Source organism: Pseudonaja textilis, chromosome 11 (assembly GCF_049901715.1).
Source record: "Pseudonaja textilis isolate UNSWEBS1 chromosome 11, rPseTex1.2, whole genome shotgun sequence".
Classification (NCBI taxonomy): Eukaryota; Metazoa; Chordata; class Lepidosauria; order Squamata; family Elapidae; genus Pseudonaja; species Pseudonaja textilis.
This window is the reverse complement of record NC_142000.1, coordinates 4,880,072-4,904,819: the sequence shown is the minus strand read 5'-3', so window position 1 is coordinate 4,904,819 and position 24,748 is coordinate 4,880,072. Positions and strand designations below refer to the sequence as shown.

General features: G+C 45.4%; 2 protein-coding genes across 10 annotated transcripts; one reads left to right on the top strand and one right to left on the bottom strand.

The window, feature by feature from the left end:
- Window positions 1-583: 583 nt before the first annotated feature.
- TRADD (TNFRSF1A associated via death domain) lies at window positions 584-17,195 on the bottom strand. The gene is made up of 5 exons (XM_026714426.2): window positions 16,885-17,195; window positions 10,721-10,876; window positions 6,574-6,854; window positions 4,862-5,066; window positions 584-1,682 (listed from the first exon to the last, which is right to left on the bottom strand). Exons 2-5 carry the CDS (start codon window positions 10,860-10,862, stop codon window positions 1,375-1,377), a joined length of 936 nt encoding a protein of 311 aa, XP_026570211.2. The 5' UTR covers window positions 10,863-10,876; window positions 16,885-17,195; the 3' UTR covers window positions 584-1,374.
- Window positions 14,891-24,261, top strand: LOC113445353 (F-box/LRR-repeat protein 8). 9 transcript variants are annotated; one of them, XM_087940491.1, is made up of 4 exons: window positions 15,284-15,833; window positions 20,604-20,641; window positions 21,044-21,224; window positions 23,112-24,261. In XM_087940491.1, the coding sequence occupies exons 3-4, from the start codon at window positions 21,061-21,063 to the stop codon at window positions 24,085-24,087; spliced, it is 1,140 nt and encodes a 379-aa protein (XP_087796617.1). In that variant the 5' UTR covers window positions 15,284-15,833; window positions 20,604-20,641; window positions 21,044-21,060; the 3' UTR covers window positions 24,088-24,261. The 9 variants fall into 9 exon arrangements, with proteins under 9 accessions (XP_087796622.1, XP_087796620.1, XP_087796617.1 ...); XM_087940492.1 differs by lacking the exon at window positions 15,284-15,833 and adding an exon at window positions 16,582-16,772; XM_087940493.1 differs by lacking the exon at window positions 15,284-15,833 and adding an exon at window positions 20,354-20,474.
- Window positions 24,262-24,748: the final 487 nt, after the last annotated feature.

Here is a 24,748-nt window from a genome sequence, read left to right as displayed (position 1 = left end):
CTCCAAATTGCTTAAAATTGCTGAGAAATACTGGTATAGAAGCATCCTCTTGAATAACTCAAAAGAGATTGAAAATATCAGCGTAAAAAAATCTGTTAGTGTAAACGTGACCCAGGGATGGGCCAGACTTGCCTACTCAACTCATTACTGTGTTTATGAAGGAATAATTCATCTTTATCAGTCTTCCCTATCTGTTGGCTTTCAATGTGAACATCCAAGGCAGGATGTCCACCTTTAAGACTTGTGGACTTCAACTCCCAGAATTCCCCAGCCAGCTCTGAAAGAAGTTGGTAGAAGACTGGTCCACCAGTCTTAAAGTTGCCAGATTGGACATTCCTGATTTAAGTCCTTCAAACAGCAAGTAGACCAAGTTCGTATCAATCCAGAGCTCGTAGCTCAAGGTCTCCTTGAAATGGTTCCCCTGAGGTATTTTTGTAATATAATAAAATCTATTTAGGAAACAAGGATCTCTTCAGTTGCTTGGCTGATATCTGGAGGATTCATACATTTCCCAACGTTGACGGAGAATGACTGATCTGTAGTTGATTGAATCACACACATACAAAGAATGGAATGTCATGAGTTGAAAATGAAAATAAATCTGGGCTATTCTTTATTGAACTAATGGTCTCCTTAGTTACTCAGAAGGCCTCTTGAAGACCAGGAGAACACCAAGGTTAAATCTGCCATTTGATCATGATTGGGGCAATAAGGGAGAATCATAGAACCATAGGGCTGGAAGGGGCTTTGGAAGTCTTTTGGTCAAACTAATCCAACGCTAGGAGACCACATACTATCCAGGACAGAAGACTGTCCAATCTTTTCTTGGAAACCTTCGATGATGGAGCGCCCACAACTCCAGAAAGTTCTGTTATTAATTGTTCTCACTGTTAGGAAATTCCTCCTTCTTTCCAGGTTGGATCTCCCTCTGAGAAGGACCCATTCCTTCTTATTCTACCCACCCTGCCCTGTGCTACGGATCTCCTAAATCGGACAGTGCCTGGGCAGGCCATCTTTCTCCTTTCCAATTAGAAGGCCCACTGCTCTTTCTAGAGGTCTCCAAAGTTGGCAACTTTAAGACTTGTGGACTTCAACTCCCAGAATTCTCTTAGTCTTAATTCTCCCCGAATTCTCTCAGCTGCCAAGTTTGGGGACCTCCTGTTCTAGAGCAGGCTTTGCAATTTCTTATGGAAACTGTGCTTGATCTTCCAGTTTGACTTCAAGATTTTGAACTTGATTCTTGTTGGGAAACAATCGTAGGGAGAAGCCATCGTTGAATCCGATGCACAAGAAAGACCAGTATGGGAGGATCAATCACACTGTAAAGCTAGCAGTCTCCAAAAAAAGACTCTTTTTTTCCCCCCTTCTTCTTCTTCACGAGTCACTTTGGTGGAGACCCAAAAGTTCTTCACCTAAACTGATGAGGCCATTGTCTTCCAAGGCAGCCATCAGGCTCTGAATGGTGGCCTTCTTGCCCTCCGAGTCAATAAACCTGCGAAGCATCTGGTACGCTTGTTCGTACAGGCCTTCGCGTTCGTATTCAATGGCTAGGTTATCGATGAAGGGGTCCCGGAGGGCTCGGCATTTGGTCTGTAGGTAGAGGGACCGGCCCACCTGTTTCCATTTCTTGGACACCAGTTTGGCGAACTTCTGGTGGTCATCGGGAGTGATTTTTCTGTTGGCTGCAAAAGGGAAGCCGGGAAATAAGATGATTTTAACATCTTGCATACCTCTTGTTGACAAAGGTTATGAGATTAGAGATTAGATTAAGATTAACAGAGTTTGGGAGGGACTTTGTAGGTCATCTAATCCAACCCGACCTTTTACGACCTTTTCGTTAAAGTGAATCACCACAGTTGTTAATTTAAGTTAGTAACGTGGCTGTAGAATGAATCTGGCTTCCCCATTGACTTTATTTGGCAGAAGGTCGCAAATAAGTGTAAATAGCATTTAGACTTATTGTTCCGACCAAGGCTTCCTGAGACAGTAACAATCACACGCTGTTCCTAAGGCCCTTTTTAAAATTTCAATGGCTGTGAATTATATGCATTCACAGCCCGTAATGCATCCCAAACAGTTGGTGAATAGTCCAACAGAAGTCTGCCACAGTCCTTTGGGATAAGGCTAATAAACACACACCTTTATCTCCCTTGAAATGCTGCCAACGACTAAATTGCCAATTAGCTGTACAAGCGGAGAACAAAGTAAACATGGCGCTTCAAACTCTAAACCAACCAGAACGAACAAAGTTGCTTCCTGCAAAGGCTCTTGTCCCTTTGCTCCTCCTTTATGTCTTATGAGACGGGCCAATCATCTCCAAGCCTTACTCCTGAGTCGCCCCTTTTGTCTTAACTGTTCTTGCCTTCTGGCAGCTCTGCGCAAGCGCGCACTGGGAACAGGCTCCCCCTGTTCCTCTGCCTCGCTGATGTCAGATTCTGAAGGCTCCGGAGTCAACATATAACTCTCAGATCCCTCGTCCGAGCCCTCCCCAGACTCCTGGACTGGCCCATGTTCCTCCCCACTGTCCGACTCTGCTGCCGGCAGACCACAACAACTGCGCCAGAGTCCCGCCCTCTGCCTTTCTCGTCTCCTTCCTCCCTGGTGCTTTTCCACAGCTTGTCTGAGTTTAAAGTTGGGTGGCCGGTGGACCACAACACTTACATACCGCTTCACAGGTCTTTATACCCCTCTCTAAGTGGTATACAGACTCAGCCTCTTGCCCCCAACAATCTGGGTCCTCATTTTACTGACCTCAGAAGAGTCAACCTTGAGCTGGTCAGGATTGAACTCCTGGCAGTGGGCAGAGTCAGCCTCCAATACTGCAGTCTAATCACTGCACGTAATAGATGGATGATGGATTGATGGAAGGGCAATAGCGCTTAAACTTATATACCGCTTTCCAGCCCTCTCTAAGCAGTGTACAGAGTCAGCCTCCTGCCCCCAACAATCTGGGTCCTCATTTTACCCACCTTGGAAGGACGGAAGGCTGAGTCAACCTGACAACCATCCAAAAGATGATCACGTGAGCCTGGGTCATAAAAATATGCCAGTTGCCAAGCAGGTGAATTCTGATCACGTGACCACAAGGGATGCTGCAACCGTCATAAGTGTGAAAAATGATTTTATTCTTGCTTTTTTCCTTTGCCAGATATACTTCAAGATTGTTCTATTTAGTTCTTCAAAATATTTTTTCTCTATTTTTGTCGGTATTGTTTGGAATTTTAAGAAAAGTAGTTTCGGTAGCATATTCATTTTTAAAGTGGCTATTCTCCCCATCAAAGATAGTTATAAATTCTTCCATTTCTCCACGTCCAACATTTTTTTATGGTATGGAAGGAGTACGATACATAGATATTTTCAAAGACTCTATGTGAGGAATGCCTTGCTCCAGGTATGGGAAAATATTAAACTACAAAACAATATGAAAATACCAGTCTGGCTCTCCACAATGGAAGCATTGATACATCCAAATCTTACTAATTTTTGGGGAAAAAATGTATTTTATAAAGACATTTTAAATGAGAATGGTGAACTTAAAACTAGACAACAATTACAAAACCAAGGAGTGGACTTAGCTTGGTGGCCACATCTGCAAATATAGTCGAGATATGAGAAAGATGCAAAAACATGGGTTTTTTTTACAAAGAATCAACAACGCTTCATAAGATATTATCAGGGACAGATGAAAAATTGATTAAAAATACAGTATATATAATTACTATAAAACGGAAGAGGAACAAGTCAAAAAAACAATGATTGGGCAAAAAAATTGGTTATACTATAGAATTAGATAAATGGCAAAATTTTGGGATAGGAAGTATAAACTGACAATGGCTACTGCATACAAAGAAAATCTCTATAAAATGTTTTATAGATGGCACTTGCCACCAGCAAGATTAATAAAAATGTTTAGCAATATGTCTGCCAAGTGTTGGAAGTGTAATCAGACCTCAGGTACTTATTATCATATGTGGTGGACTTACACGAAAACAAGAAAATATTGGACAAAAATACATACATTGGTTGGAAAAGATGATCAAGCAACATATAGATCTGAACTATTTTTGTTGGGTATATTGCCAGAGGGCTATGATAAAGGGGCTATATATCCAGTTTTGTATGCATTGATAGCAGCAAGGATTGTATTTGCACAATGTTGGAAAAACGAGAACATTCCATCAGATGAGGATGTAATTCGGAAAATATTAGACTGTGCAGAGATGGATAGACTGACGTTAAAAATAAAGGACAAAGAAGACACAGAATTATTACTTAGCATGGAATAGATTTTACAAGTGGTTAGAGATAAGAGGTAGAAATTAGATGAAGAAACATACATACACACATACACACACACACACACACACACACACAAAAGTGTGAAAAATGACCCTGTTGCTTTTTTCAGTGCCTCTGTCAGTTGGAACAGTCACTAAATGAATGGTTTTAAGTCAGGGGTGGGATCCGACAGGGTTAACTCCTGGTTCAGTGATTTACAATGTGCTTTCCTGCACGCTGCGCGCCTGTGTAAATCTTTGTCTGCTTGCTGCCTGGACAGCTGAGCAGCGCTGCGTGCAGGGAAGCAGCATTTGAAAAAGCAGGAAATAAAGGTCAGGTAAGAGCCTGGGCGGGCGGGTGGTCCAAAACAGCAGCAGACATAGAACCGGTTCTATGTCTGCTGCTCTTCAGAGCTACCGGTTCTACAGAGCCGGACAGAACCGGTGGAATCCCACCTCTGCTTGAAGTTGAGAATTACCTGTAAATCCTTGTGGAGAACCTACTGAACATGCCTGTACCGGGGACGGTCTTTTGTTCCTTATCTCTGCCCAGCATTTTTGTCTCTAGTCCCTGCCACACTCACCAAATTGTTGCTTCTGGAAAAAGAAGGTATCTTCTTCCACCGGAGGCTTTGAAATCTCCGGAGGGCTGGAAGATGGAGGGGAGGAATTTAAAGTGTGGAAGGAAGACTCTGAAGAGAGCTGTGATTTCAAGTTGCTTTCTTGAAAAGTCAGATTCATCAGGGATGCTTCCAACTCTGCTACTTCTTCATCTCTGAGATGATTCGGCTTCAAAAAAGAAAAGACAAGGAGAAGGATGCGGGGAAAGGTCCTGTAAATTATTTTCTTTCTTTGCTGCATGCATTAGTTAGCATTTTTCTAATCTGACTAACAGAATAGGAAGGGAACTCTTGAGGTCTTCTAGCCCAACCCACTGCTCAGGCCGTATACATTCTGGAAAATGGCCATCTAATCTCTTCTTTAAAACTTCCAGTGTTGGAGTCCCCACAACTTCTAGAGGCAAGTTGTTCCGCTGATCAATTCTTCTCACTGTTAGGAAATTTCTCCTTAGTTCTAAGTTGCTTCTCTCCTGGATTAGTTTCCACTCACTGCTTCTTGTCCTGCCCCTGGGGCTTTGGAGAATACGTTGACTCCCTCTTCTTTAGGGCAGCCCCTCATATTAGTGGAACACTGCTCACATCACCTCTAGTCCTTCTTTTTACTAGGCTAGACCAGCCCAATTCCTGCAATCTTTTTTAATATGTTTTAGCTTCCAGTCCCCTCATCATTCTTATTGCTCTTCTCTGCATTCTTTCCAGCATCTCAATATCTTTTTTTATATACTGGTGATCAAAACTGGATGCGGTATTCCAAGTGTGTTCTTTCCAAAGCATTATAAAACTGCTCAGATTTAAAACAAGGAGAGTTAGAATGCTTGGTTGAGAAAGGCAGGAATAGCTAACACCCGAGAAGATAGGCTCAAGATCCAGATGGATCTTGACAGACTAGAACACTGGGCAGTATCTAACAAAATGAAATTCAATGTAGAGAAAAGTAAAGTCCCACACTTAGGCAAGAAAAACCAAAAGGACACATGTAGACTGGGTGAAATCAGGCTCAATAGCAGGAACTGGGAGAGGGATCTTGGCGTCTTAATGGACAACCAGCTAAATATGAGCCAGCCGTGTGCAGCAGCAGCCAAAAAAGCCAATGCAATCCTAAGTTGCATTAACAGAGGCAAACAACCGAGATCAAGGGAGATACTAATACCACCCTATAAAGCCTTAGTAAGGCCACACCTAGAGTACTGCATCCAATTTTGTTCACCACATTATAAAAAAGATGTTGAGACTCTAGAAAAAGTACAGAGAAAAGCAACCAGGATGATTAGGGGACTGGAGGCTAAAACAAACAACGAACGGTTGCAGGAACTGGACCTGGCTAGTCTAGGGAAGAGAAGGACCAGGGGAGACAGGAGAGCAGCCTTCCAGTATTTGAGGGGCTGCCCCAGAGAGGAAGGGGTCAAGCTATTTTCCAAAGCACCTGAAGGCCAGACAAGGAATCATGGATGGAAATTGAACAAGAAGACATTCAACCTGGACCTAAGGAGGAATTTTCTGACACTGAGAACAATCAACCCATGGAACAATTGCCTTCAGAAGTTGTGGGAGCTTCATCACTGGAGGCTTTCCAGAAGGCAACGGGACCTTTGTTTATGTGGACACTGGGCCAGCATTTTAGTGGCTGTCTCTCCGAAGTGATAACAAGCCACCCCATTTCAGAGTCTGACCCTTACCTTCTCCCGAGAGATGGTCTCCAGACAACGTTCTTCTTCTTGGATGATGGAATCCAACTTTTCAGCACCAGCCCTCAGCTCCGTCTTGAGGGGCTCCAGGCTGGGCAAGGCCAAAAAGACCTTGAGATGCCTCTGGAGAGCTTCTTGAAGTTCTCCTTGATGGTAGCTTTGCAGGAACTTTCGGCAGTTCTCTTGCTTGTGGAACTTGAGCTGGATGATCAAATGTGGGTCACTACTATGGACCTTCAGAATATCCAGCCCGTTAAATCCCCCTGTGGAATCTGTGGAGGAAAGAAGGGAAAAACAGAAGGTGAGTCCGATGGTTGACTGATGGTGGCTGCAGCAGAAGATCTAAGCCAGTGCCTTTCAAATTTAGCAATGTGAAGATGCGTGGACTTCAACTTCCAGAAGACCAGCTGGGGAATTCTGGGATCTGAAGCTGAAGCCCGTATCTTTTAAAGTTCCCAGGTTTGAAAAACGCTGCTACAGTCAATGGTTGTGTCCTTGAATAAACCCTCTCTGGAGAAGGAGCTTGTGAGAGATCAGCTAGGGGCATTTCTGAAGAGGAGGAAGAAGAAAAGCAGAAGTCTTCAGAGGTCAACTTGCGTCATCACACCAGGTTCTTGGAACCCTTTCTGAATGCTCCTGACTCTGCAGTCCTGAAATGTTGGGCAAGACAAGCAGCAAGTCAAAAATTAGACAAAATTCATTTTGATTGTTTGGAAGAGTTCCTTGGGAGGGGTGATGTATTCTGGAACAAGCGTTCCACTTAGGTGTAGGTTGCTACTCTTGATACGCACTTTCTGGATTCTGCTGTAATCAATGCTGGCTGTATTTGGAAGGAAGTATAAACCTCTCCAGAAGAAAAGCATATTTAATGATAACTTTTGTTATTTTCTGGTTTCAAGTCTTAGAAGGGCAACCCTACTGCTCAATTCCTTTGGTTGTGGATGATGACATTAGAGCATTTTGCCCTCGTGTCTCAACGGGGCTTATTTTGTTGCTTCAAAAGGCAACTGGCCTGTTTCTTTCCTTGAGGAAGATGAAGAAAACATTTCCCTTCTCATCCAAGAAGCTTCATCAGTTCTGATGACTGGGAGAAGGAAGGATAGGTACCGCAGACATTTCGCCTCCATCTTTCGATTGGACTTCGACCCTGTGCTTGCCTGCTGCTGAGCATACTGTTTTCAGAACTTGGTTATTTTGACGGTTTTGTAAGCTATGATTAAGAACACATATACGCCCCAAGCCAATGAGAGCTTATTCAATCAATGGTTAAACAAACCTGTATGGGAAACAAACCAAGTTCTGAATCAAAACAAGCTGGCTTTGAGGGAAAGGCTGTTTATGCACTTACACCGAGCACCTTATACCCAACTTGGCTGAGCTTCCAGATCCCTTGTTAGCTTTATGTAGCACAGCAAAAAAGATGTTAAGGGTCCGAAGCCATCGGATGAATGGTTAAGGAAACTAGGTATGTCTAGTCTAATGAAGAAAAGGATGAAAGGTGACCTGATAGCTGCCTTCCAATACTTGAGGGGCTTGTGAGGGGGAAGAGGGGGCTTGACTTATTTCCCGAAGGACCTGGGGGCGAGACAAAACGTAACGGATGGAAGCTCATCAAAGAGAGATTCAACCTAGAAATAAGGAGAAACTTTCTAATAGTGAGAACAATTAACCAAAGGAACAGCTTTGCCTTCAAAAATTGTGGGTGCTCCATCACTGGAGGTTTTGAAGGAGACAATCCCTTATCTGAAATGGTCTAGCAGGGTCTCCTGCTTGAGCAGACAATTGGACTAGATGACCTCCAAGGTCCCTTCCAACTCAGTTATTCTATATCCTGTATTTATCCTTGTTTCCATCTGGGTTTTGTCATCTCTACCTAATCTTTGTTCCTTTGTGTATAGCCTTCTTTTTAACACTTTGTACCGGGAGTTGCACGGAGTCAGGTGGCACAACATTATTATTGAAGGTTGGTCAATTATTATTATAGTTGGTCACAGTCAACCAGGTGTTATTATATACTGTTATTATATTATTAATTCAGATGTTTAACTTTTCTTACTCTCTTCTTCTGAAGGAAATATATGCCTAAATATAAGCCCTGTTCCTTCCAATGCCCTTATTAGGTGCATCTGTACAAGGCTGAGCTCAGTTTTCCAAATATTATTTACAATAGCAAAATGTAGCTCCCGCTCTTCAAACCTTCCCCATTCTTTCCCCCAATTTTTCCTTTCTGGAGGTAAAAGTTCAAAGATAAGTAGGTGGTGACTCATCTACTCTTAACTTTGTGGCTATGGTCACAGAAGCAGAAACACCTTGGGTGTAAACTCTTTCTGCAAACATGACTCAAAAGATCAAGGCAGGAAACTATTATTATTATATACTTTATTCATTAAACATGAAACTCAAGTCAACTGGACATTTCAAAATGTATCACAAATATTAACTGGCACTAATGGTTAATATGGGTTGTCGCCAGCATTCTAGGTACTGACCAAGTATCTTCTAAGTATTATCATCAACATTATTTTGTTGTTGTTGTTGTTATCATCATCATTATTCATCACACAGTCAGCCAGATGTTCAGATTGGGTTTGGTATTTTTGTCTACCTATCGAGTCCTTACCAAGGACCTGGGCAAATTTGGATGTTTGATGGCGTTACAGATATCATCGCAGGATAGAAACTGTTCCACGTCAAGCTGCCTCTGCAATTGACTGATGGCCAATTTGTCAATGCCACCGTTGGTGTTCAAGGGGTGCTCCAGTTGTTTTGGGACTGTACCTATTAACTATTAACATTGGTACTACCCGTGCTTGCCTTTGCCATAATCGTTCTACTTCTATTTGTAGGTCTTTGTATTTTGTTATCCACTCCAGCTCTTTCCCTTCTGTTCTGCTGTTTCCAGGCACTGCCACATCCACTATCCAGACTTTATTTTCTCTTTCTTATTGACAACCGTTAAGTCCTGGGTGTTAGTTTAACTTTTTCATTTTCTATGACTTTTTTCTGTTTTATGGTCCCACCAGTTCTTGCTTACAAGGCAAATGATATTGCTTGCAGATCTTTCAACGCACCATGGTTGCTACTTTGCCGTGCTGCGGCTTGTAGTCAGTTTGTGCAATCTTCTGGCAGCAGCTTACCAGGTGGTCTACTGTTTCTTCAGCTTCTTTGCATAGGCGGCACTTACTATCTGTTCCTGTCTTCTCAATTCTGGCTTTGTATACATTTGTCCTTAAGGCTTGGTCTTGCACAGCCAGAATTAATCCCTCAGTCTCTTTTTTTAACTTTTCTGCTCTTAGCCAATATTGTTATTAGTATTATTATTGGTTAATCTTTAGTGAGATTCACAGCCTTTGGGGTTGATTGGTAGCTCAACAGCTCGAGTCCTAACCAAGGACCTAGGGACTGTTCAGGTACCGTCAGACATACATTTTTTCTGGTTCTGCTTTGTAGTAGCTTTTCATTCCAGTGCGATTCTCTGACATGGTGTATTTCTGCCGCTTCTGAGGTCGTTCAGCTTCCAGTAGCCCTGCAGGCCCTGGTTGCTCAGCTATGGGACCCGTGTCCTGTAGCCCACTTGTCGACAGATGCCCAGGATACCCCGGATATTACGATTGTGGAGAAGAAAAAAGTGTGGATCCTCGACGTTACCATACCTGGTGGCAGCAGAATCAATGAGAAACAACTTGAAAAAATCACCAGATATCAGGACTTGAGAATCGAACTGCAGAGACTCTGGCATAGACCAGTGCAGGGGGTTCCAGTGGTACTGGGCACACTGGATGCTGCTATGCCTAAAGACCCAGGCAAGCACTTGAAAACAATTGGCACTGACAAAATCACCATTGGTCAGCTGCAGAAGGCCACCTAAACGCTTGGGAAGTGTTCAACTAATGATTTGTGATACGAAACCCATCATAGTTCTCTCATTTTCTGTGTACGCTGTCATTATTATTATTATTATTATTATTATTATTATTATTATTATTATTTACACAGGGTAGTATTATTTACACAAATGGAAACATTTTGAACTCAGAAGAAAAAAATCTGAGCTGTTTAGCCAAGAACTGGACAACTGATTCCCTCTGAGCATAAACGTGTAGGGTAGGTGGAAACAAGACTAATGCAATCGACGTACCTGCAAACGCCAACTTCAACGCTTTGTACACGCAGGGCTTCTGCTGTGGGCTTCTGTAGAGGGTAGGCAGAAAGACCTTTTCCGAGCTTACCTGGACAAAGAGGTAAGCACAGCCCACCCACTCATCCATCCTGGCTGCCATCCTGGAAGTGCCTCCTGAAATGGAACACAGATTAACTGTCACTAGACAGGCCTTCAAACTTCCTCATCCGAAGACCAAGTCCTCGACTTCAAAACAGTTCGTTTAGTGGCCAAAGCGACTTTAGATGATGTTACTGCAAGTCGTTCTGGACTTAGGACCATTTGTTTAGTGGCCGTTTGAAGGGACAAAGGCACTGGAAACAGGGACTTACAAGCAGTTCTTGGACTTACGACCATCACAGTGTCCTTGTGGTTCATATGATTTAATTTAGGAGCTTGGCAACAGGGATGTAACGAGCCTAATGCACATAATCCCCAAATTAGAATAGAATAAGAGAGTTGCAAGGGCCCTTGGAGGTCTTCTAGTCCAGCCCCCTGCTCAAGCAGGAGAATCTATACCATTTCAGGTAAGTGACGGTCTGGTCTCTTCTTAAAAGCCTCCAGTGATGAAGCACCCACAATTTTTGAAGGCAACTTCTGTTCCAGGGGTGGGATTCAAAATTTTTAACAACTGGTTCTGTGGGCGTGGCTTAGGTGGTAGGCATGGCTTGATGGCCATGTGACTGGCTGGGTGTGGTCAACTCAATATCACTCACATTGAGGCACACATCTCCTTGCCTGGCCTCTCATGACTGTGGGGATGCTGCAACAGTCATAAGTGTGAAAAAGGGTCATAAGTCAATTTTTTCAGCGCTACTGTAACTTTGAATGGTCCCTCCACACAAGCAAAGTACCAGCAAAGGAGGGGAAAAAAACTCCAGAGATGTTCCAGAGACAGGAAGTCTAGTCCTGCCAAGAATGTAATAAGGGTTAACAGAGAGGCAGGTTCTGTAAGCAACACCAGAATGTTTCCTTCCTGCCTTCCTTACGGGATTAGGCCAGTAATTTCTTCTAACAACCGGTTCTCCAGACTGCTTAGAATGTTAATAACCGGTTCTAGCGAATAGGTGCGAACCTGTAGAATCCCACCCCTGTTCTGTTCCACCAGTTAATTTTGCTCCCTGATAGGAAGTTTCTCCTTAATTCCAGGTTGCTTCTCTCTTTGGTTAGTTTCTAACCATTGTTTCTTGTCCTGCCCTCTGGTGCTTTGGAAAATAATTTGACCCCCTCTTTGTGGCAGTTTAGTTTAATTTACTTTATTGTCATTGCATCTCATACAACGAAATTAAATACCATCTTCAGTGTACACTATGACAAATAATAACATAAATAATACATAAATAATAGTAAATAATAACAGCCCCTCAAATACTGGAATACTGCTATCATGTCACCCCTAATTCTTCTTTTCTCTAGATTTAGCCAGACCCAAGTCTTGCAGCTGTTCTTCATATGTTTTAGTCTCCAGGCCTTTGATCATCTTAGTTGCTCTTCTCTGAACTTTTTCCAAAGCCTCAACATGTTTTGTAATGTGATGACCAAAATTGGTTGCAGTATTCCAGGTGTGGTCTTACTAAGGCTTTACAAAGTGGTATTAATGCTTCATGTAATCTTGATTCTATGCCTCTGTTTATACAACCCAGGATTGTATTAGATTGTATTGCAACCATTCATGTATCAACCATTCAAAGTTACAATGACACTGAAAAAAGCAACAGCCAAAAAAAAAAAGCAATTTGCAATTGGTCCTTGCACTTATAATCATTGCGACAACATTCCCACAGTCATGGCCACTTGGAAACTGACATGTGTTTATGATGTTGCAGCATCCTAAATACCATTCGTGATCTTCCCAGCTAACATGTAAATTTAGTAACTTTCAACATGTAAAGGCAATGGGAAGAGGCAAATTTGCTTAAAGACTTTGTCATTCACTTAAAAACTGCAAAACGTTTACTTAACAACCCTGGCAAAAAAAAATGTCACAAAATTTGGCATGACCCACTCAACAATCACTTTCCTTAACAATGGAAATTCTGGCCCTGAGTGTCATCGTAACTCAAAAATTACTTGTGGCTTGTTTTACATTAATGGGACACGCATTGTGATTTATTCTGCAGATTGTGCTGAGTCTATCATTTTTAAACATGGTTGGATTGGATCAATTGCATCCAGTTTTGGTCATCACACTTTAAAAAAGATGTTGAGACTCTAGAAAGAGCGCAGAGAAGAGCAACCAGGATGATTAGGGGGGTAAAACATATGAAGAATGGTTGCAGGAACTGGGCATGGCTGGTCTAGGGGAGAGAAGGACCAGGGGAGACATGAGAGCATTTTCCAATATTTGAAGGGCTGCCACAGAGAGGAGGAAGGGGTCAAGCTATTTTCCAAGGCACCTGAATAATGCCAGAGAAGGAATACTGATCCAGGAGAGATTCAACCTGGAAATAAGGAAGAATTTTCTGACAGTGACAACAATCAACCCCTGGAACAAAAATTTCCTTCAGAAGTTGTGGGAGCTTCATTATTGGAGGCTTTCAAGAAGAGACTGGACTGTCAGAAATAGTGTAGGGTCTCCTGCTTGGGTGGGGGGTCGGACTAGATGACCTACAAGGTCCCTTCCAACTCTGTTTAGTCTGTTAAAAAAAACTTTCCAGAATGTAGCCCAACACACCCCTGCGTCCCCCTCCACCAAACGTGAGCAAAGGTAGAGACGTGCAAAGGCCGTGTTGTATGCGAGTCACCTTCAGTAGCATACCAACTCCTAGCGATTCATTTAACAACGGTGACAAAAAACGGTCCCAGAATTGGGCGCCACTGACTTAACATTTGCCTGGCTGAAGAGCAGAAACTGTGGTCGCAACTGTGGTTTTAAGTTCAGGACTACTTGTATGCAAGGTGAGATGTCTCACAATCTATTAGTCCTGGGTCATGTGGTTGCACCCACCCCCTTTCTTTTAATGCAAGAAGAATACAGGTAGTTCTCAACTTACCAACAATTCATTTAGTGACCGAAGTTACAACGGCACTGAAAAAAAGTGACTTGTGACTGTTTTTCACACTCACGACCGTTGCACCATCTCCATAGTCACCTGATCAAAATTCAGACGCTTGGCAAGTGGTTCATATTTACGACGGTCGCAGCATCCCAGAGTCACAAGCCGGGGTGGGATTAAACCAATTCGATCCCCTTATACGACCTTCTCATTGACAAGCAAAGTCAATGAGTATTCATTTAACAACGGCATGACTAATGTAACAATTGCAAGGATTCCCTTAACAAATGTGGCAAGGGAAGTCGTAAAATGGGGCATAACTCCCCTAAAGAATGTTTCACTTAGCAACAGAATTTCGGGCTCAGTTGTGGTCGTAAGTCAAGGACTATCTGCATAGACCCGTTCAGCAAATCCACTGGCGAGATTGGCAGTCAGCTCAGAATTCCTTACCCTGCCTTGCAATCAACTGGGAATACAGGTCTCGACTTACAACAGTTCATTTAGTGACCAAAATTACAATGGCAGAGGGGAAAAAAGTCACTTATGACCATTTTTCACCCTTGTGACCGTTGCAGCATTCCCCACGCTCCTGTGATCCAAATCCAGAGGCTTGGCAATGGACTCATTCTTACGACGATTGCTGTGTCCCAGGGTCACAAAGGGGTGGGAGTCTACAGGTTCAGACCGGTTCTATAGAACCGGCTGTTACGATTCTGCGCACTTTGGAGGAGTGGCAAATCGTGCCCCTTGCTTGGCACTGCCCCTCTCCGTCTGTCCTTATCGCATCACGGACTGCATTCTCCCTCACCTGTCACTCCTTACGGTATATATTTTTTTCCTCCCAACGATCAGCTGTTCCAAGGATCAGCTGTTCCAGGATCCCCCTCGGCTGTCTTACTGCTTCGCCCAGGAGGCTTCCCTGAGGCCCAGGAAGCAAAAAGGTGCGTGCGTGCATCTGTGTGTGTCTGTGTGCTGTGCTGCGCACCCCCCACCCCCGCGCTCCATTTTTGGCCTCCTGGGCCTCAGGGCAGCTTCCTGTGAGCAAAAATGCTCCCCCCACCCCCCAGGTGGTGTCCCTGAGGCCCAGGAGGCCAAAAAAAACCCCAAACCTGAGGTAGGGGGTGCTGCAAAAAAAAAACAAAAAAAAAACCCCAGTCACATGGCCACACCCACAGAACCGGTTGCAAAAAATATTTGCATCCCACCGCCTGCTCACAAGCCAAGTCCAGGGGGAAGAAAGATTTGCTTAACAACCACCTGACCACCTGCAATGATTGCAAACGGGGCAAACCTCTTTCTTTGAAGCGCCCTTTTGCTGATCACCAGACCACATCGGAGGTCGCACGGTGAGGCCTGCCTCTTCCTAGGGTTAGGGCTGGAGGGCTAGAAAGGAGGTTGGTGCCACTTGGGTTGAAATGGCTTTAATTCCGGACTAGAACCACCTCGGGGAAACCGGGCAACCTCGCCGCCTCCCTCTCGCCCCCCTCCCCGCCCTCCTCCTCGTCCTAACGGCGGACCAAGGAACCCCAACCCCGCCCCCTCCCTCGCCTTTCCCGGGCCAACGAACGGAGCTGCAAAGGAGCGCGGCTGCTTGGAAAGGGAGTCGCCTCTTCCCGGAAAGGGCCGAGAGATTCCTCCCTCACCCCCCCCTCCCCGCTCCGGGGGAAGCCCTTCCATTCCTACGCGCGCGTGCTAGGAATCGGGGCCAATCTCCCGCACCCCCAGAAAAAGGGAAAGTCGTTATCACACCCCCTTTTTGCCCCCTGCTGGTTAGATCTGGGCCCCACTTTCGCTTTCCTTTAGAGCCCCTGCCCCCAACAGGGAAAGTTATCGGGACCCCCTTGCTGGTTAAGAACCGCGTCCCACTTTCGCTTTCTTTTGACGCCCCCGCCCTCCCCAATCCCGGGGACGCGGGCCAAGGAGGGTGGCTAAAAAGCGAGGGTGCTTTCCATCCCCTTCCTTCTCCAGCCCGACACGTGGGGACGGCGATCGGCGGCAGCTCCAGCTTTCACACGCACACGCACACCCACACACACACACCCCGGCCTCTCTTCTGTCCGCCCCCGAGGAGGCGACCTCTGGATCCAGCTGCAGGGGTGAGTGGGGGGGGGGAGATAAAGGGCACCCCCCTTTCTCTCCGCGGGGAGGAGGGCAGGAGGAGGAAGCGCTTGGCGGGGAAAAGCCCCGGGCTGGGTTCCTTGGAGAGCCCGGGTGGGACAGGCAGGGCTGTGGGGGCCTGATGGGACCCTTGACCCCCCCGGGGGGGGGGCTCTCTCCCTCCCCCCCCCAGCATAGGGGCCTCCCTACTGATCCGTGCATCATTTGCAATTTGAATTGAATCGACTTGGTCATTCGCACGTCAATCAATCTGTGCACGTTAGTTCGGGCCCCTTGCGCCGTATCAATCCAGCAAATCCTCTTTGCTACCTTTTTATTCTTCGTGACCTTTATTATTACCTTTCCCCGCATTTTATTTTTAAATTAATACTTAACACGCATCTATAGAAATTCACCCCTCATTTTGATCGGTGGGGAGTCCGCCCAGAAAATAAATCGACCTGTGTTTAACTTGAGGGACCATTGACAGGTTTCATTCCTGGGAGAAGTTAATTGTCTTAGCTTTCCCTCCCCCCCCCCCGCACCCTCCCACGACCCCAGGACCCATAATGCTGGTAAAAGACAGCCCTGCCGGAGGAGGGGGAAGAGCGGAATCGCGGAGAGGGGCGAGCGAGCCAATTTTGCGCGCGATCCGGACCGATCCCACAAACTCCGGATCGCCCCCAACCCTCTTTTTGAAAGCGCCCGGCCGTCCTTCGCGAAGGAAGGGCGGGAAAGCGCGTTCCCACGACACGCGGCGGGACACGGAGAAAGGGGTGGGCAAAACCCGGGCGCCGATCCAGGCTCCGGTTTCTCGCGCAACCGCTTCTCCCCCCGCCTCCACCTCCCGGAACTCAGGCGGAAACCCCCACCCCACCCCTTGCGGAGGTCGACGGACAGAGAAGCCGGTTCCAGGGCCCGCGAGTTCGAATCCCCCGGTAAGGCTTTTGGCGCCGATCGGCCTGCTGGGCGAATCCGGGCGGGATCCTCGACCCCCGCCGCCCCCAACTCCCACGGCCTCGCAAAGCCCCCACCCCCTCCGATGCCTACCCGCGTCCTAAGTAGCCGAGCCCCGCCGGCCGCTTTTTCCGCCTTGGCGCGTCACAAAAGTTCAGGGCGGAGATTGCCAGCCGGGCACGTGCGCGCTTCCCCGGGATAGGATCGGGTGCCGCTGCCTCGTAGGCGACGGAGCCGGGAAGTCTTTCGCGCGCGCGGTGGGAAGGGGAGGGGGGCGCGCGCTTTTTTTTTTTTTTTTCCCTCCTCGCCGGGGGGGAAAGTCCGGCCCATTCAGGAAAAAAAAAGTTTCGGAAGTTCGGCCAGTTACTTTATAGCCCAAGCGAGATCATAGCCGCCGCCTCGGCTCCAACTGGCCGGAGGAGCCGTCCATCCGACCGGGAGGCTCGCTTTCATTGGCCGAGAGTGGGCGGGAGGCGGATGCGGAATTCCTTACGGACCAATCAAGAGCAAGAGCCCTGGGTACGTCATGCTCCAGACCTTATTAGGAAGCCATCGCCTTGGTAAAGGGAAGTAGGAGTGTGTGTGTCTTTGTTTTTGTGTGTCTGTGTGGGTTGGTTGGTTGATTGGTTGGTTGGTTGCTTGTTTTTTGCCTACGGGGAGAAATTGCAAGAAATTCTTCTCCCTTTAGCTCTTTCTGCTTTTCTTTTTTAGGTAGTAGGTAGGGAGAGCCGGGTGGGTGATTTGGGAAGGGGAGCAAAGAAAAGAGGGCCTCTGAGCATGTCTAGAGTGCCCGACCCTTGTCTCCGCTGGCTCATTATCATAATCGGGGCAGGGGCCTCCAACCTTGGCAGAATTCTGGGAGTTGAAGTCCTTCCAGGCTTAAGGTTGCCAAGGTTGGACACCCCTAACCAGGGGGGGACCGTGTCGTACAGGGGCCAACCAGGTTGGGGTGGGACGGGGGTGTTGCAGAATAGAGCCAGGCAGGATTTCTCCTTTTCCTGCTGGCATTCAGGAGGCAGCATCCAATCCTGATGAGGAAGTAGCCTGACACCCCCCCCTCCTCAATGAGTTAGTCTGGTCTAACAGATAGCAGATAATCAGAGTTGGAAGGGACCTTATAGGTCATCTAGTCCAACCCCCCACCCAAGCGGGAGACCTGACACTATTTCTGGCAAATTGCAGTCCAATCTCTTCTTGAAGGTCTCAAGTCTATGGCGCTCCCACAACATCCGAGGGCAACTTCTGTTCCGTTGGTTCATTGTTCTCACTGTCAGAAAAATTTCTCCTAATTTCCAGGTTGAATCTCTCCTTGATCAGTTTCCATCCATTATTCCTTGTCTGGCCAACAGGTGCTTTAGAAAATAGCTTGACCCCTTCCTCCTCTCTGGGGCAGCCCCTCAAGTATCTCCTTTGGTTGCCCTGCACAGGAGAACAGAGCTGGAAAGCAGGTTAGCAGGTTAGCAGGGTGGGGAGGGAAGGGGGATTTTGCAGTATCCTTCCGCTGCCTCACCCACCAAGCCGTACCCACAGAACCGGTAGTAAAAAAAAAATGAATCCCATCACTGCTAGCAGGGATCCTAAGTGTGAAAGATAAATGAATGGTTTGAAGACTACCTGTATTTTGCCCTCCGAGCCTACAGTACCCAGGTCAGCCACTGGGGGCAGTAAATCATACAGTATACATGTTGCATGGCTGTTTTAGAACATCCTTCCAACCTCTGAGAATATGATACCTCCTTATGGGTTTTACTGTGCTGGTTTTTCTGACCTTTGAGTCTAACTGGCCTGATATAAAGACTTTTTTTTTTCATTCAGTTACTCAGAATTGTGGAGCTGTACCAGGCAGAAACCTTTTGAGTGCCTGAAGTTCACTTTTATTTTATTTTTCGTCCTAGCAAATTGGAAAAAAAAAACCTTTCGGTTTTATGAGGGTTTTTGCACTGCCAATCGTATCATATCTGTTATAATGTACTTCTTCCTCCTGTCATGAACTTTGGAGCGTAACAGGAACTGACACATCATAATTGCAGAGGGCCATAAAATGACTTATAAAGTCCTACATGGAATAGGAGTGGATTATTTGCAGAGCCAAGGTCTCCCCAGCGGAATTGGCTCACCCCACATCTTGGACAATAGGCTGTTCCTTCCTTCTGCCAGTATATACTTTAGGTGGGAGGTATATATACTTTGGGTGGCACCTTTGCTGTCTTAAGGGTTAACTGAGTTTTTTCCCATTTTACAACTTTCCTTGCCACATTTGTTAAGTGAATCACTGCAGTTGTTAAATTAGTAACATGGCTGTTAAGTGAACCTAGCTTCCCCATGGACTTTGCTTGTCAGATGGTCACAAAAAGGGACTCTGGGAAACCGCAAGTGTCATAACTATGAGTCAGTTGCCAAGCATCTGAATTTAAATCACGTGAATATGCAGATGCTACAAGCAGCAAAAAATGGTCACGTCACTTTTTTAAAGTGTGTTGTAACTTTGAATGGTCACTAAATGAACGGTTGTAAGTCAAGAACTACCTATACATTGTTTTCATTTTTCATGGTATAGCAATGGTACCTAGACTTATATACCACTTCACAGTGCTTTACAGTCCTCTCTGAGGGGTTTACAAGACATCATTTTGCCCCCAACAATCTGGGTCCACATTTTACCAACCTTGGAAGGATGGAAGGTTGAGTCAAGTTTGAGCCGGTCGGGATTGAACTGCTGACAATTGGCAGAATTAGCCTGCAATGCTGCATTCTAACCACCATGTGCATCATGGATGGATGGATGAATGGGAAGGAAGGAAGGGAGGAAGGAAGAAAGGAAGGAAGGAAGGACAATAGCAATAGCACATATAATATATAATATAATATAATATAATATAATATAATATAATATAATATAATATAATATAATAAAGATTAGAATAGAATTAGAATTAGAATAGAATAGAATAGAATAGAATAGAATAGAATAGAATAGAATAGAATAGAATAGAATAGAATTCTTTATTGGCCAAGTGTGATTGGACACAAGGAATTTGTCTTTAGTGCATAAGCTCTTAGTGTACATAAAACTATAAGTGATAAATCATGATCGTAGTCATCATAAAAATATACTGCTTCACGTGCTTTACAGCCCTCTCTATTGTCCCCCAACAATCTGGGTCCTCATTTTACCCACCTCAGAAGGACAGAAAGGCTGAGTCAACCTTGAGCCGGTCAGGATTGAACTGCTGACAATTGGCAGAGTCAGCCTGCAATGCTGTATTCTAACCACTCAGCCAGCTCTGCTCTCTATTATAATTGTTTGCCTTCCAATTGTATTATATATTTGGGGGTGTTGGTTGCCTTGTAAATTACCCAGAGAGCTTCGAGGACTGGATGGATTCTAGATTTGATTAGACTCCAAGGAATAAATCCGAAATGGGGCCTTCACGCTGTGTGAAGGAAGGGTGTGAGAAGGCCCCTTGCTGCTGTTCAGGATACAAGAGATGGAATCGTTCGTCTGTGGGAGGAAAATCTGGGTGTTCCTCTAAGCAGCCGGCGAATCCTCCTCTCCCTGCAATGACGTGTTTCGTTTTGAAATGCAATATCAGGGCTCCGTTGCCCAAGGATTTAGCAAGTGCAGAAGGCAGAACAAACACAGGTTTTACGAGCAGCAATGATAACAACCCGGGAAATCAAAGGTCAGTTTCTGTGCCAGGCTTGAATTACAAACTACAATGAAAACCGTGCGTTAAATCAAAGGAAGTGACTTCACCCATTCAGTCTTTCCGGAAAGTAAAAATAACTGCTGATCCTTTCTCCTTTTTCAGGACTGCAGTGAGAAAGCAGGAAGGGAAGGAGGTTCTTGGTAGGTGACATGCAGATTCCTCTTGCGGATTTTGAGGTCTGGTTTGAGAGCACAATGGCATTTCTTCCTTTCCCGAGGGGGCTGGATGTAAGACCGGCAGATACAGAAGCTTGCTCTTTCTGTCTCCGGATCAGCTGTTCTTTCTTCTCCTTCTCTTTTCTTTCTTCTCATCAAATATTGGAAGATGCTCTCCTGTCTCCCCTGATCCTTCTCTTCCCTAGACTAGCCCGGCCCAGTTCCTGCAACCGTTCGTTGTATGTTTTAGCCTCCAGTCTCCTCATCATCCTGGTTGCTCTTCTCTGCTTTCTTTCTAGAGTCTCAACCTCTTTTTTATAGTGTGGTGAGCAAAACTGGATGTGAAATTCTAGGTGTGGCCTTACTTTAGTGTGTGTTTTCTTTCAGAGAAGAGTCCCTGAAGGATGCCGGAGACAGTTGGAGATGCCTGGAACTACATCCCGGAGGAAATTCTCTCTCATGTCTTTTGCTACTTGTCCCTGCAAGACAGACATACGGTTTTTCAGGTCTGTAAGAAGTGGGCTGCAGCGGTTTCGGCCGGCTGTGTCTGGAGTTACACAGAAGTCAGGTAAGAATGGGAGTAAGATGGGTCATGGAGTTGAAGTAGCTGTGAATAGGCGGCGGAGGAGGAGGAGGGGTGTGGTGCAGAAGGATATAATACTCATAAAAGCAGTTTGCACTAGGTAATAGGCTGCATGCACTATGCTTATGTGTGCTGTAGGTGGCTTTATTATTGGCTTAGTTAGTATGTATTATAATCCAGCTTTTAGGGAGTCCAAGATGTGGTTTATGGCTTAGTGCACAATATGAACCTTGCCAGTTGTGACTAATTCAATAAACTCATGATTAAGGAGACAGTGGATTTCAGTGAGGCATGAAGCTCTTCTGCATAGTTACTAGCTGTAGTGAGGTCTCTCAGATGCCCCTGTTCAAGCCACAGGTTTGCACTTGTACCAGACCAGTTCCTGATGAACTTTGAGACTTGAAGCAACAAGGTGATGATTGATGAGCGTTGGCCAGCTTGTGTGTCTGGTTCCTAGTTTGATCTGCCATAAAGGGCTGACATCAATACGTATTTTTCTAGAAGGTGTGCTAAGTAAATGGATTAATTGATTAGATAGATAGATAGATGATAGATAGATAGATAGATAGATAGATAGATAGATAGATAGATATGGATGGACAGATGGAGAATGATAGAGATTTTGGGGGGGAGAAGGAAAGATGTTTTGAGGATTCCCTGGATGGATGGATGGAGATAGATAGATAGATAGATAGATAGATAGATAGATAGATAGATAGACAGACAGACAGACATGGAAGGATGGATGGATGGACAGATGGAGAATGATAGAGACTTTTTTGAGGAGAAGGAAAGATGTTTTGAGGATTCCCATGATGGATGGATGGATGGATGGATGGATGGATGGATAGATAGATAGATAGATAGATAGATAGATAGATAGATAGATAGATAGATAGATAGATAGATATGGATGGACAGATGGAGATGATAGAGATTTTTTTGAGGAGAAAGAAAGAGAGAGAAATGTTTTGCAGATTCCCATGATAGATAGCTAGATATAGATAGATGATTTATATAGAGTATATATATAAAGAGATATATAGAGAGAGACATGGATGGATGGATGGACAGACAGAAAGAGATAACAGAGATGTTTTGAAAGAGAGAGGAGAGAAAAATGTTTTGAGGATTCTCGTGATAGATAAGATGATAGATTAAATAGATAGATGATGGATGGAAGGAAGGAAGGACGAATGAATGGATGGACAGATAGAAAGAAATAATAGAGATGTTTTGAGAAGAGAGAGAGAGAAGGAAAGAGATTTCCCATGATAGATAAGATGATATATTAGATAGATAGATAGATAGATAGATAGATAGATAGATAGATAGATAGATAGATAGATAGATAGATGGATAGATATGGATGGACAGATGGAGATAATAGAGATTTTTTGAGGAGAAAGAAAGAAATGTTTTGCAGATTCCCATGATAGATAGTTAGATATAGATAGATGATATATAGAGTATATATAAGGAGAGATAGAGAGAGACATGGATGGATGGATGGATGGATGGATGGATGGATGGATGGACGGACAGAAAGAGATAACAGAGATGTTTTGAAAAGAGAGAGAGGAGAGAGAAATGTTTTGAGGATTCTCATGACAGATGATAGATTAAATAGATAGATAGATCAGATGATGGATGGGTGGGTGGATGGATGGATGGATGGATGGACGGACAGATGGATGGATAAGATGTTTTAAGGATTCCCAAAATAAACAGACAGACAGACAGGTAGATGTTTTGAGAGAAAGAGAGAGAGAGGGAGACTAGATGAATTATTGTATTTTCATTTGCTGTAATTCCAACACTGCTCCAATGCTGCAATTTTTTTTCACCCCCACCCTCCCAACGGTTCCCCAGGTGTGTGGCCAAAGACGACGAAGCCGCCCTGCAGAATTTGCACCAGTTCCTGCGCCACATCAAGCACCTTAAGGTGGCCTTCAACCAATCCGAGGAGGGGATCCGTCAGAACGTCTGCCAGATCCTGGACCTTCTGGCCAAGCAGAACCACAAGCTGCAGGCCCTGTGCATCGAATGCACGGGAGAAAATCCTTATTTCTATTCCGGCCAAGACATCCTGCAGAGCATCCGGGGCCTTTGCCAGAGCCAGAACCGAATTGACCTGCGGCACATCGATTTTCGGGCGATGCCGTTCACCTTGGACGATGGGATCGTCCAGCTCGTGGCCTCCAGCAGCCCGAACCTGCACACCTTGTACCTGAACAACCGCACCTTAGTGTGCAACGTCACCCCGGAGACCATCATTGAACTTCTGAAGGCTTGCCCCCAATTGTCCACCTTGGGGGTCTATTACGCCAGCCTCTCTGAGGAGGTCTTTAAGGAACTGGTGACCCTCAACCGGCCAACTTTCAAGTGCCTGGATATCTTCTGCGAGCGGCTGGACAAATACATCCCCGTGATCTCGGAAGAGCTGTGGGCTTTGGTGTGTGAGAAATATCCCCAACTCTACGTCCAACTGGAGCTGGACCACACGGTCCCACAATGGAAAATCCCTCGCATCTTGAAGCCCAACATCCCGGTGACGGAATTGCAGCTCAACACGTTTGCCTACATGGTGTACCAAGTCCGCTTTGCCACCGCCAACTACAGCGGCACGTTGGAGAAGCTGGTCCTTCGCACCACCTCGTCGGACGAACTCAACGCCGCGCTCGTCGAGTTGGCCCGAAAATGCTCCCGCTTGAAGGAGGTGCACTGTTTCTGTGTGGTCAGCCACGCGGTGGTGGAGGCATTCCTCTCAGGCTGCCCCAGGTTGGAAAGTTACACCCTGAAGACCTCCAAAGAACGCAGCCCTTGGCAACCGACCACCATCTTGTGATTGTGCTTAAGGGTTGTTGTTTTTGTTTTTTTTTACTTTTGCCTCATAGGAAGAGGGAACATCAGTAACTCAGCTCCTTCTACTAAGTTTGCCCATGGTTTGTTTATTTACAACATGGTCCAAGGTTATGATGCCAGCTTGCTTCTCCCAAAATGAAACCAGTGAAGTCAAGAATGGACGTGGTGTTCCTTGAGAGCAATAAGCTCTAGTATGAATGTGTGTGTGTGTGTGTGTGTGTGTGTGTGTATTTTGTGGCTCACAGTAATATGGAAATCCAACCCATTTGAATCAGGAAGCCTTGGCAAAGCAAACCATTGTGTCAACTCATAAAATATATCTATGGTCTTTTTAGAGTTGCCAACAGAAAGGGAAGGGGGAGCAGTGCAGCAGCTTGCAAACCGAAACTGCATTCCATAAATGTTTTCAGAGATAGTAACTAGGTGGCCGAAGTTTCTGCCCTGCAAAAATTCTAACAAGAGAGCATGATTGATGACTCTGGGCTATGGATGTGTCCCATTGGAGAATATGAATTATGATACACCCAGGGGAAAGGGGGGGGGAAACCAGGGTCAAGGGGGACAGTGAATGATGTTTCTTAGAGTTGGCTTCGGTAGTTAAAAAAACCTCCCCTTTTCATGACTCTCTTCCTGGGGTGGAGTTG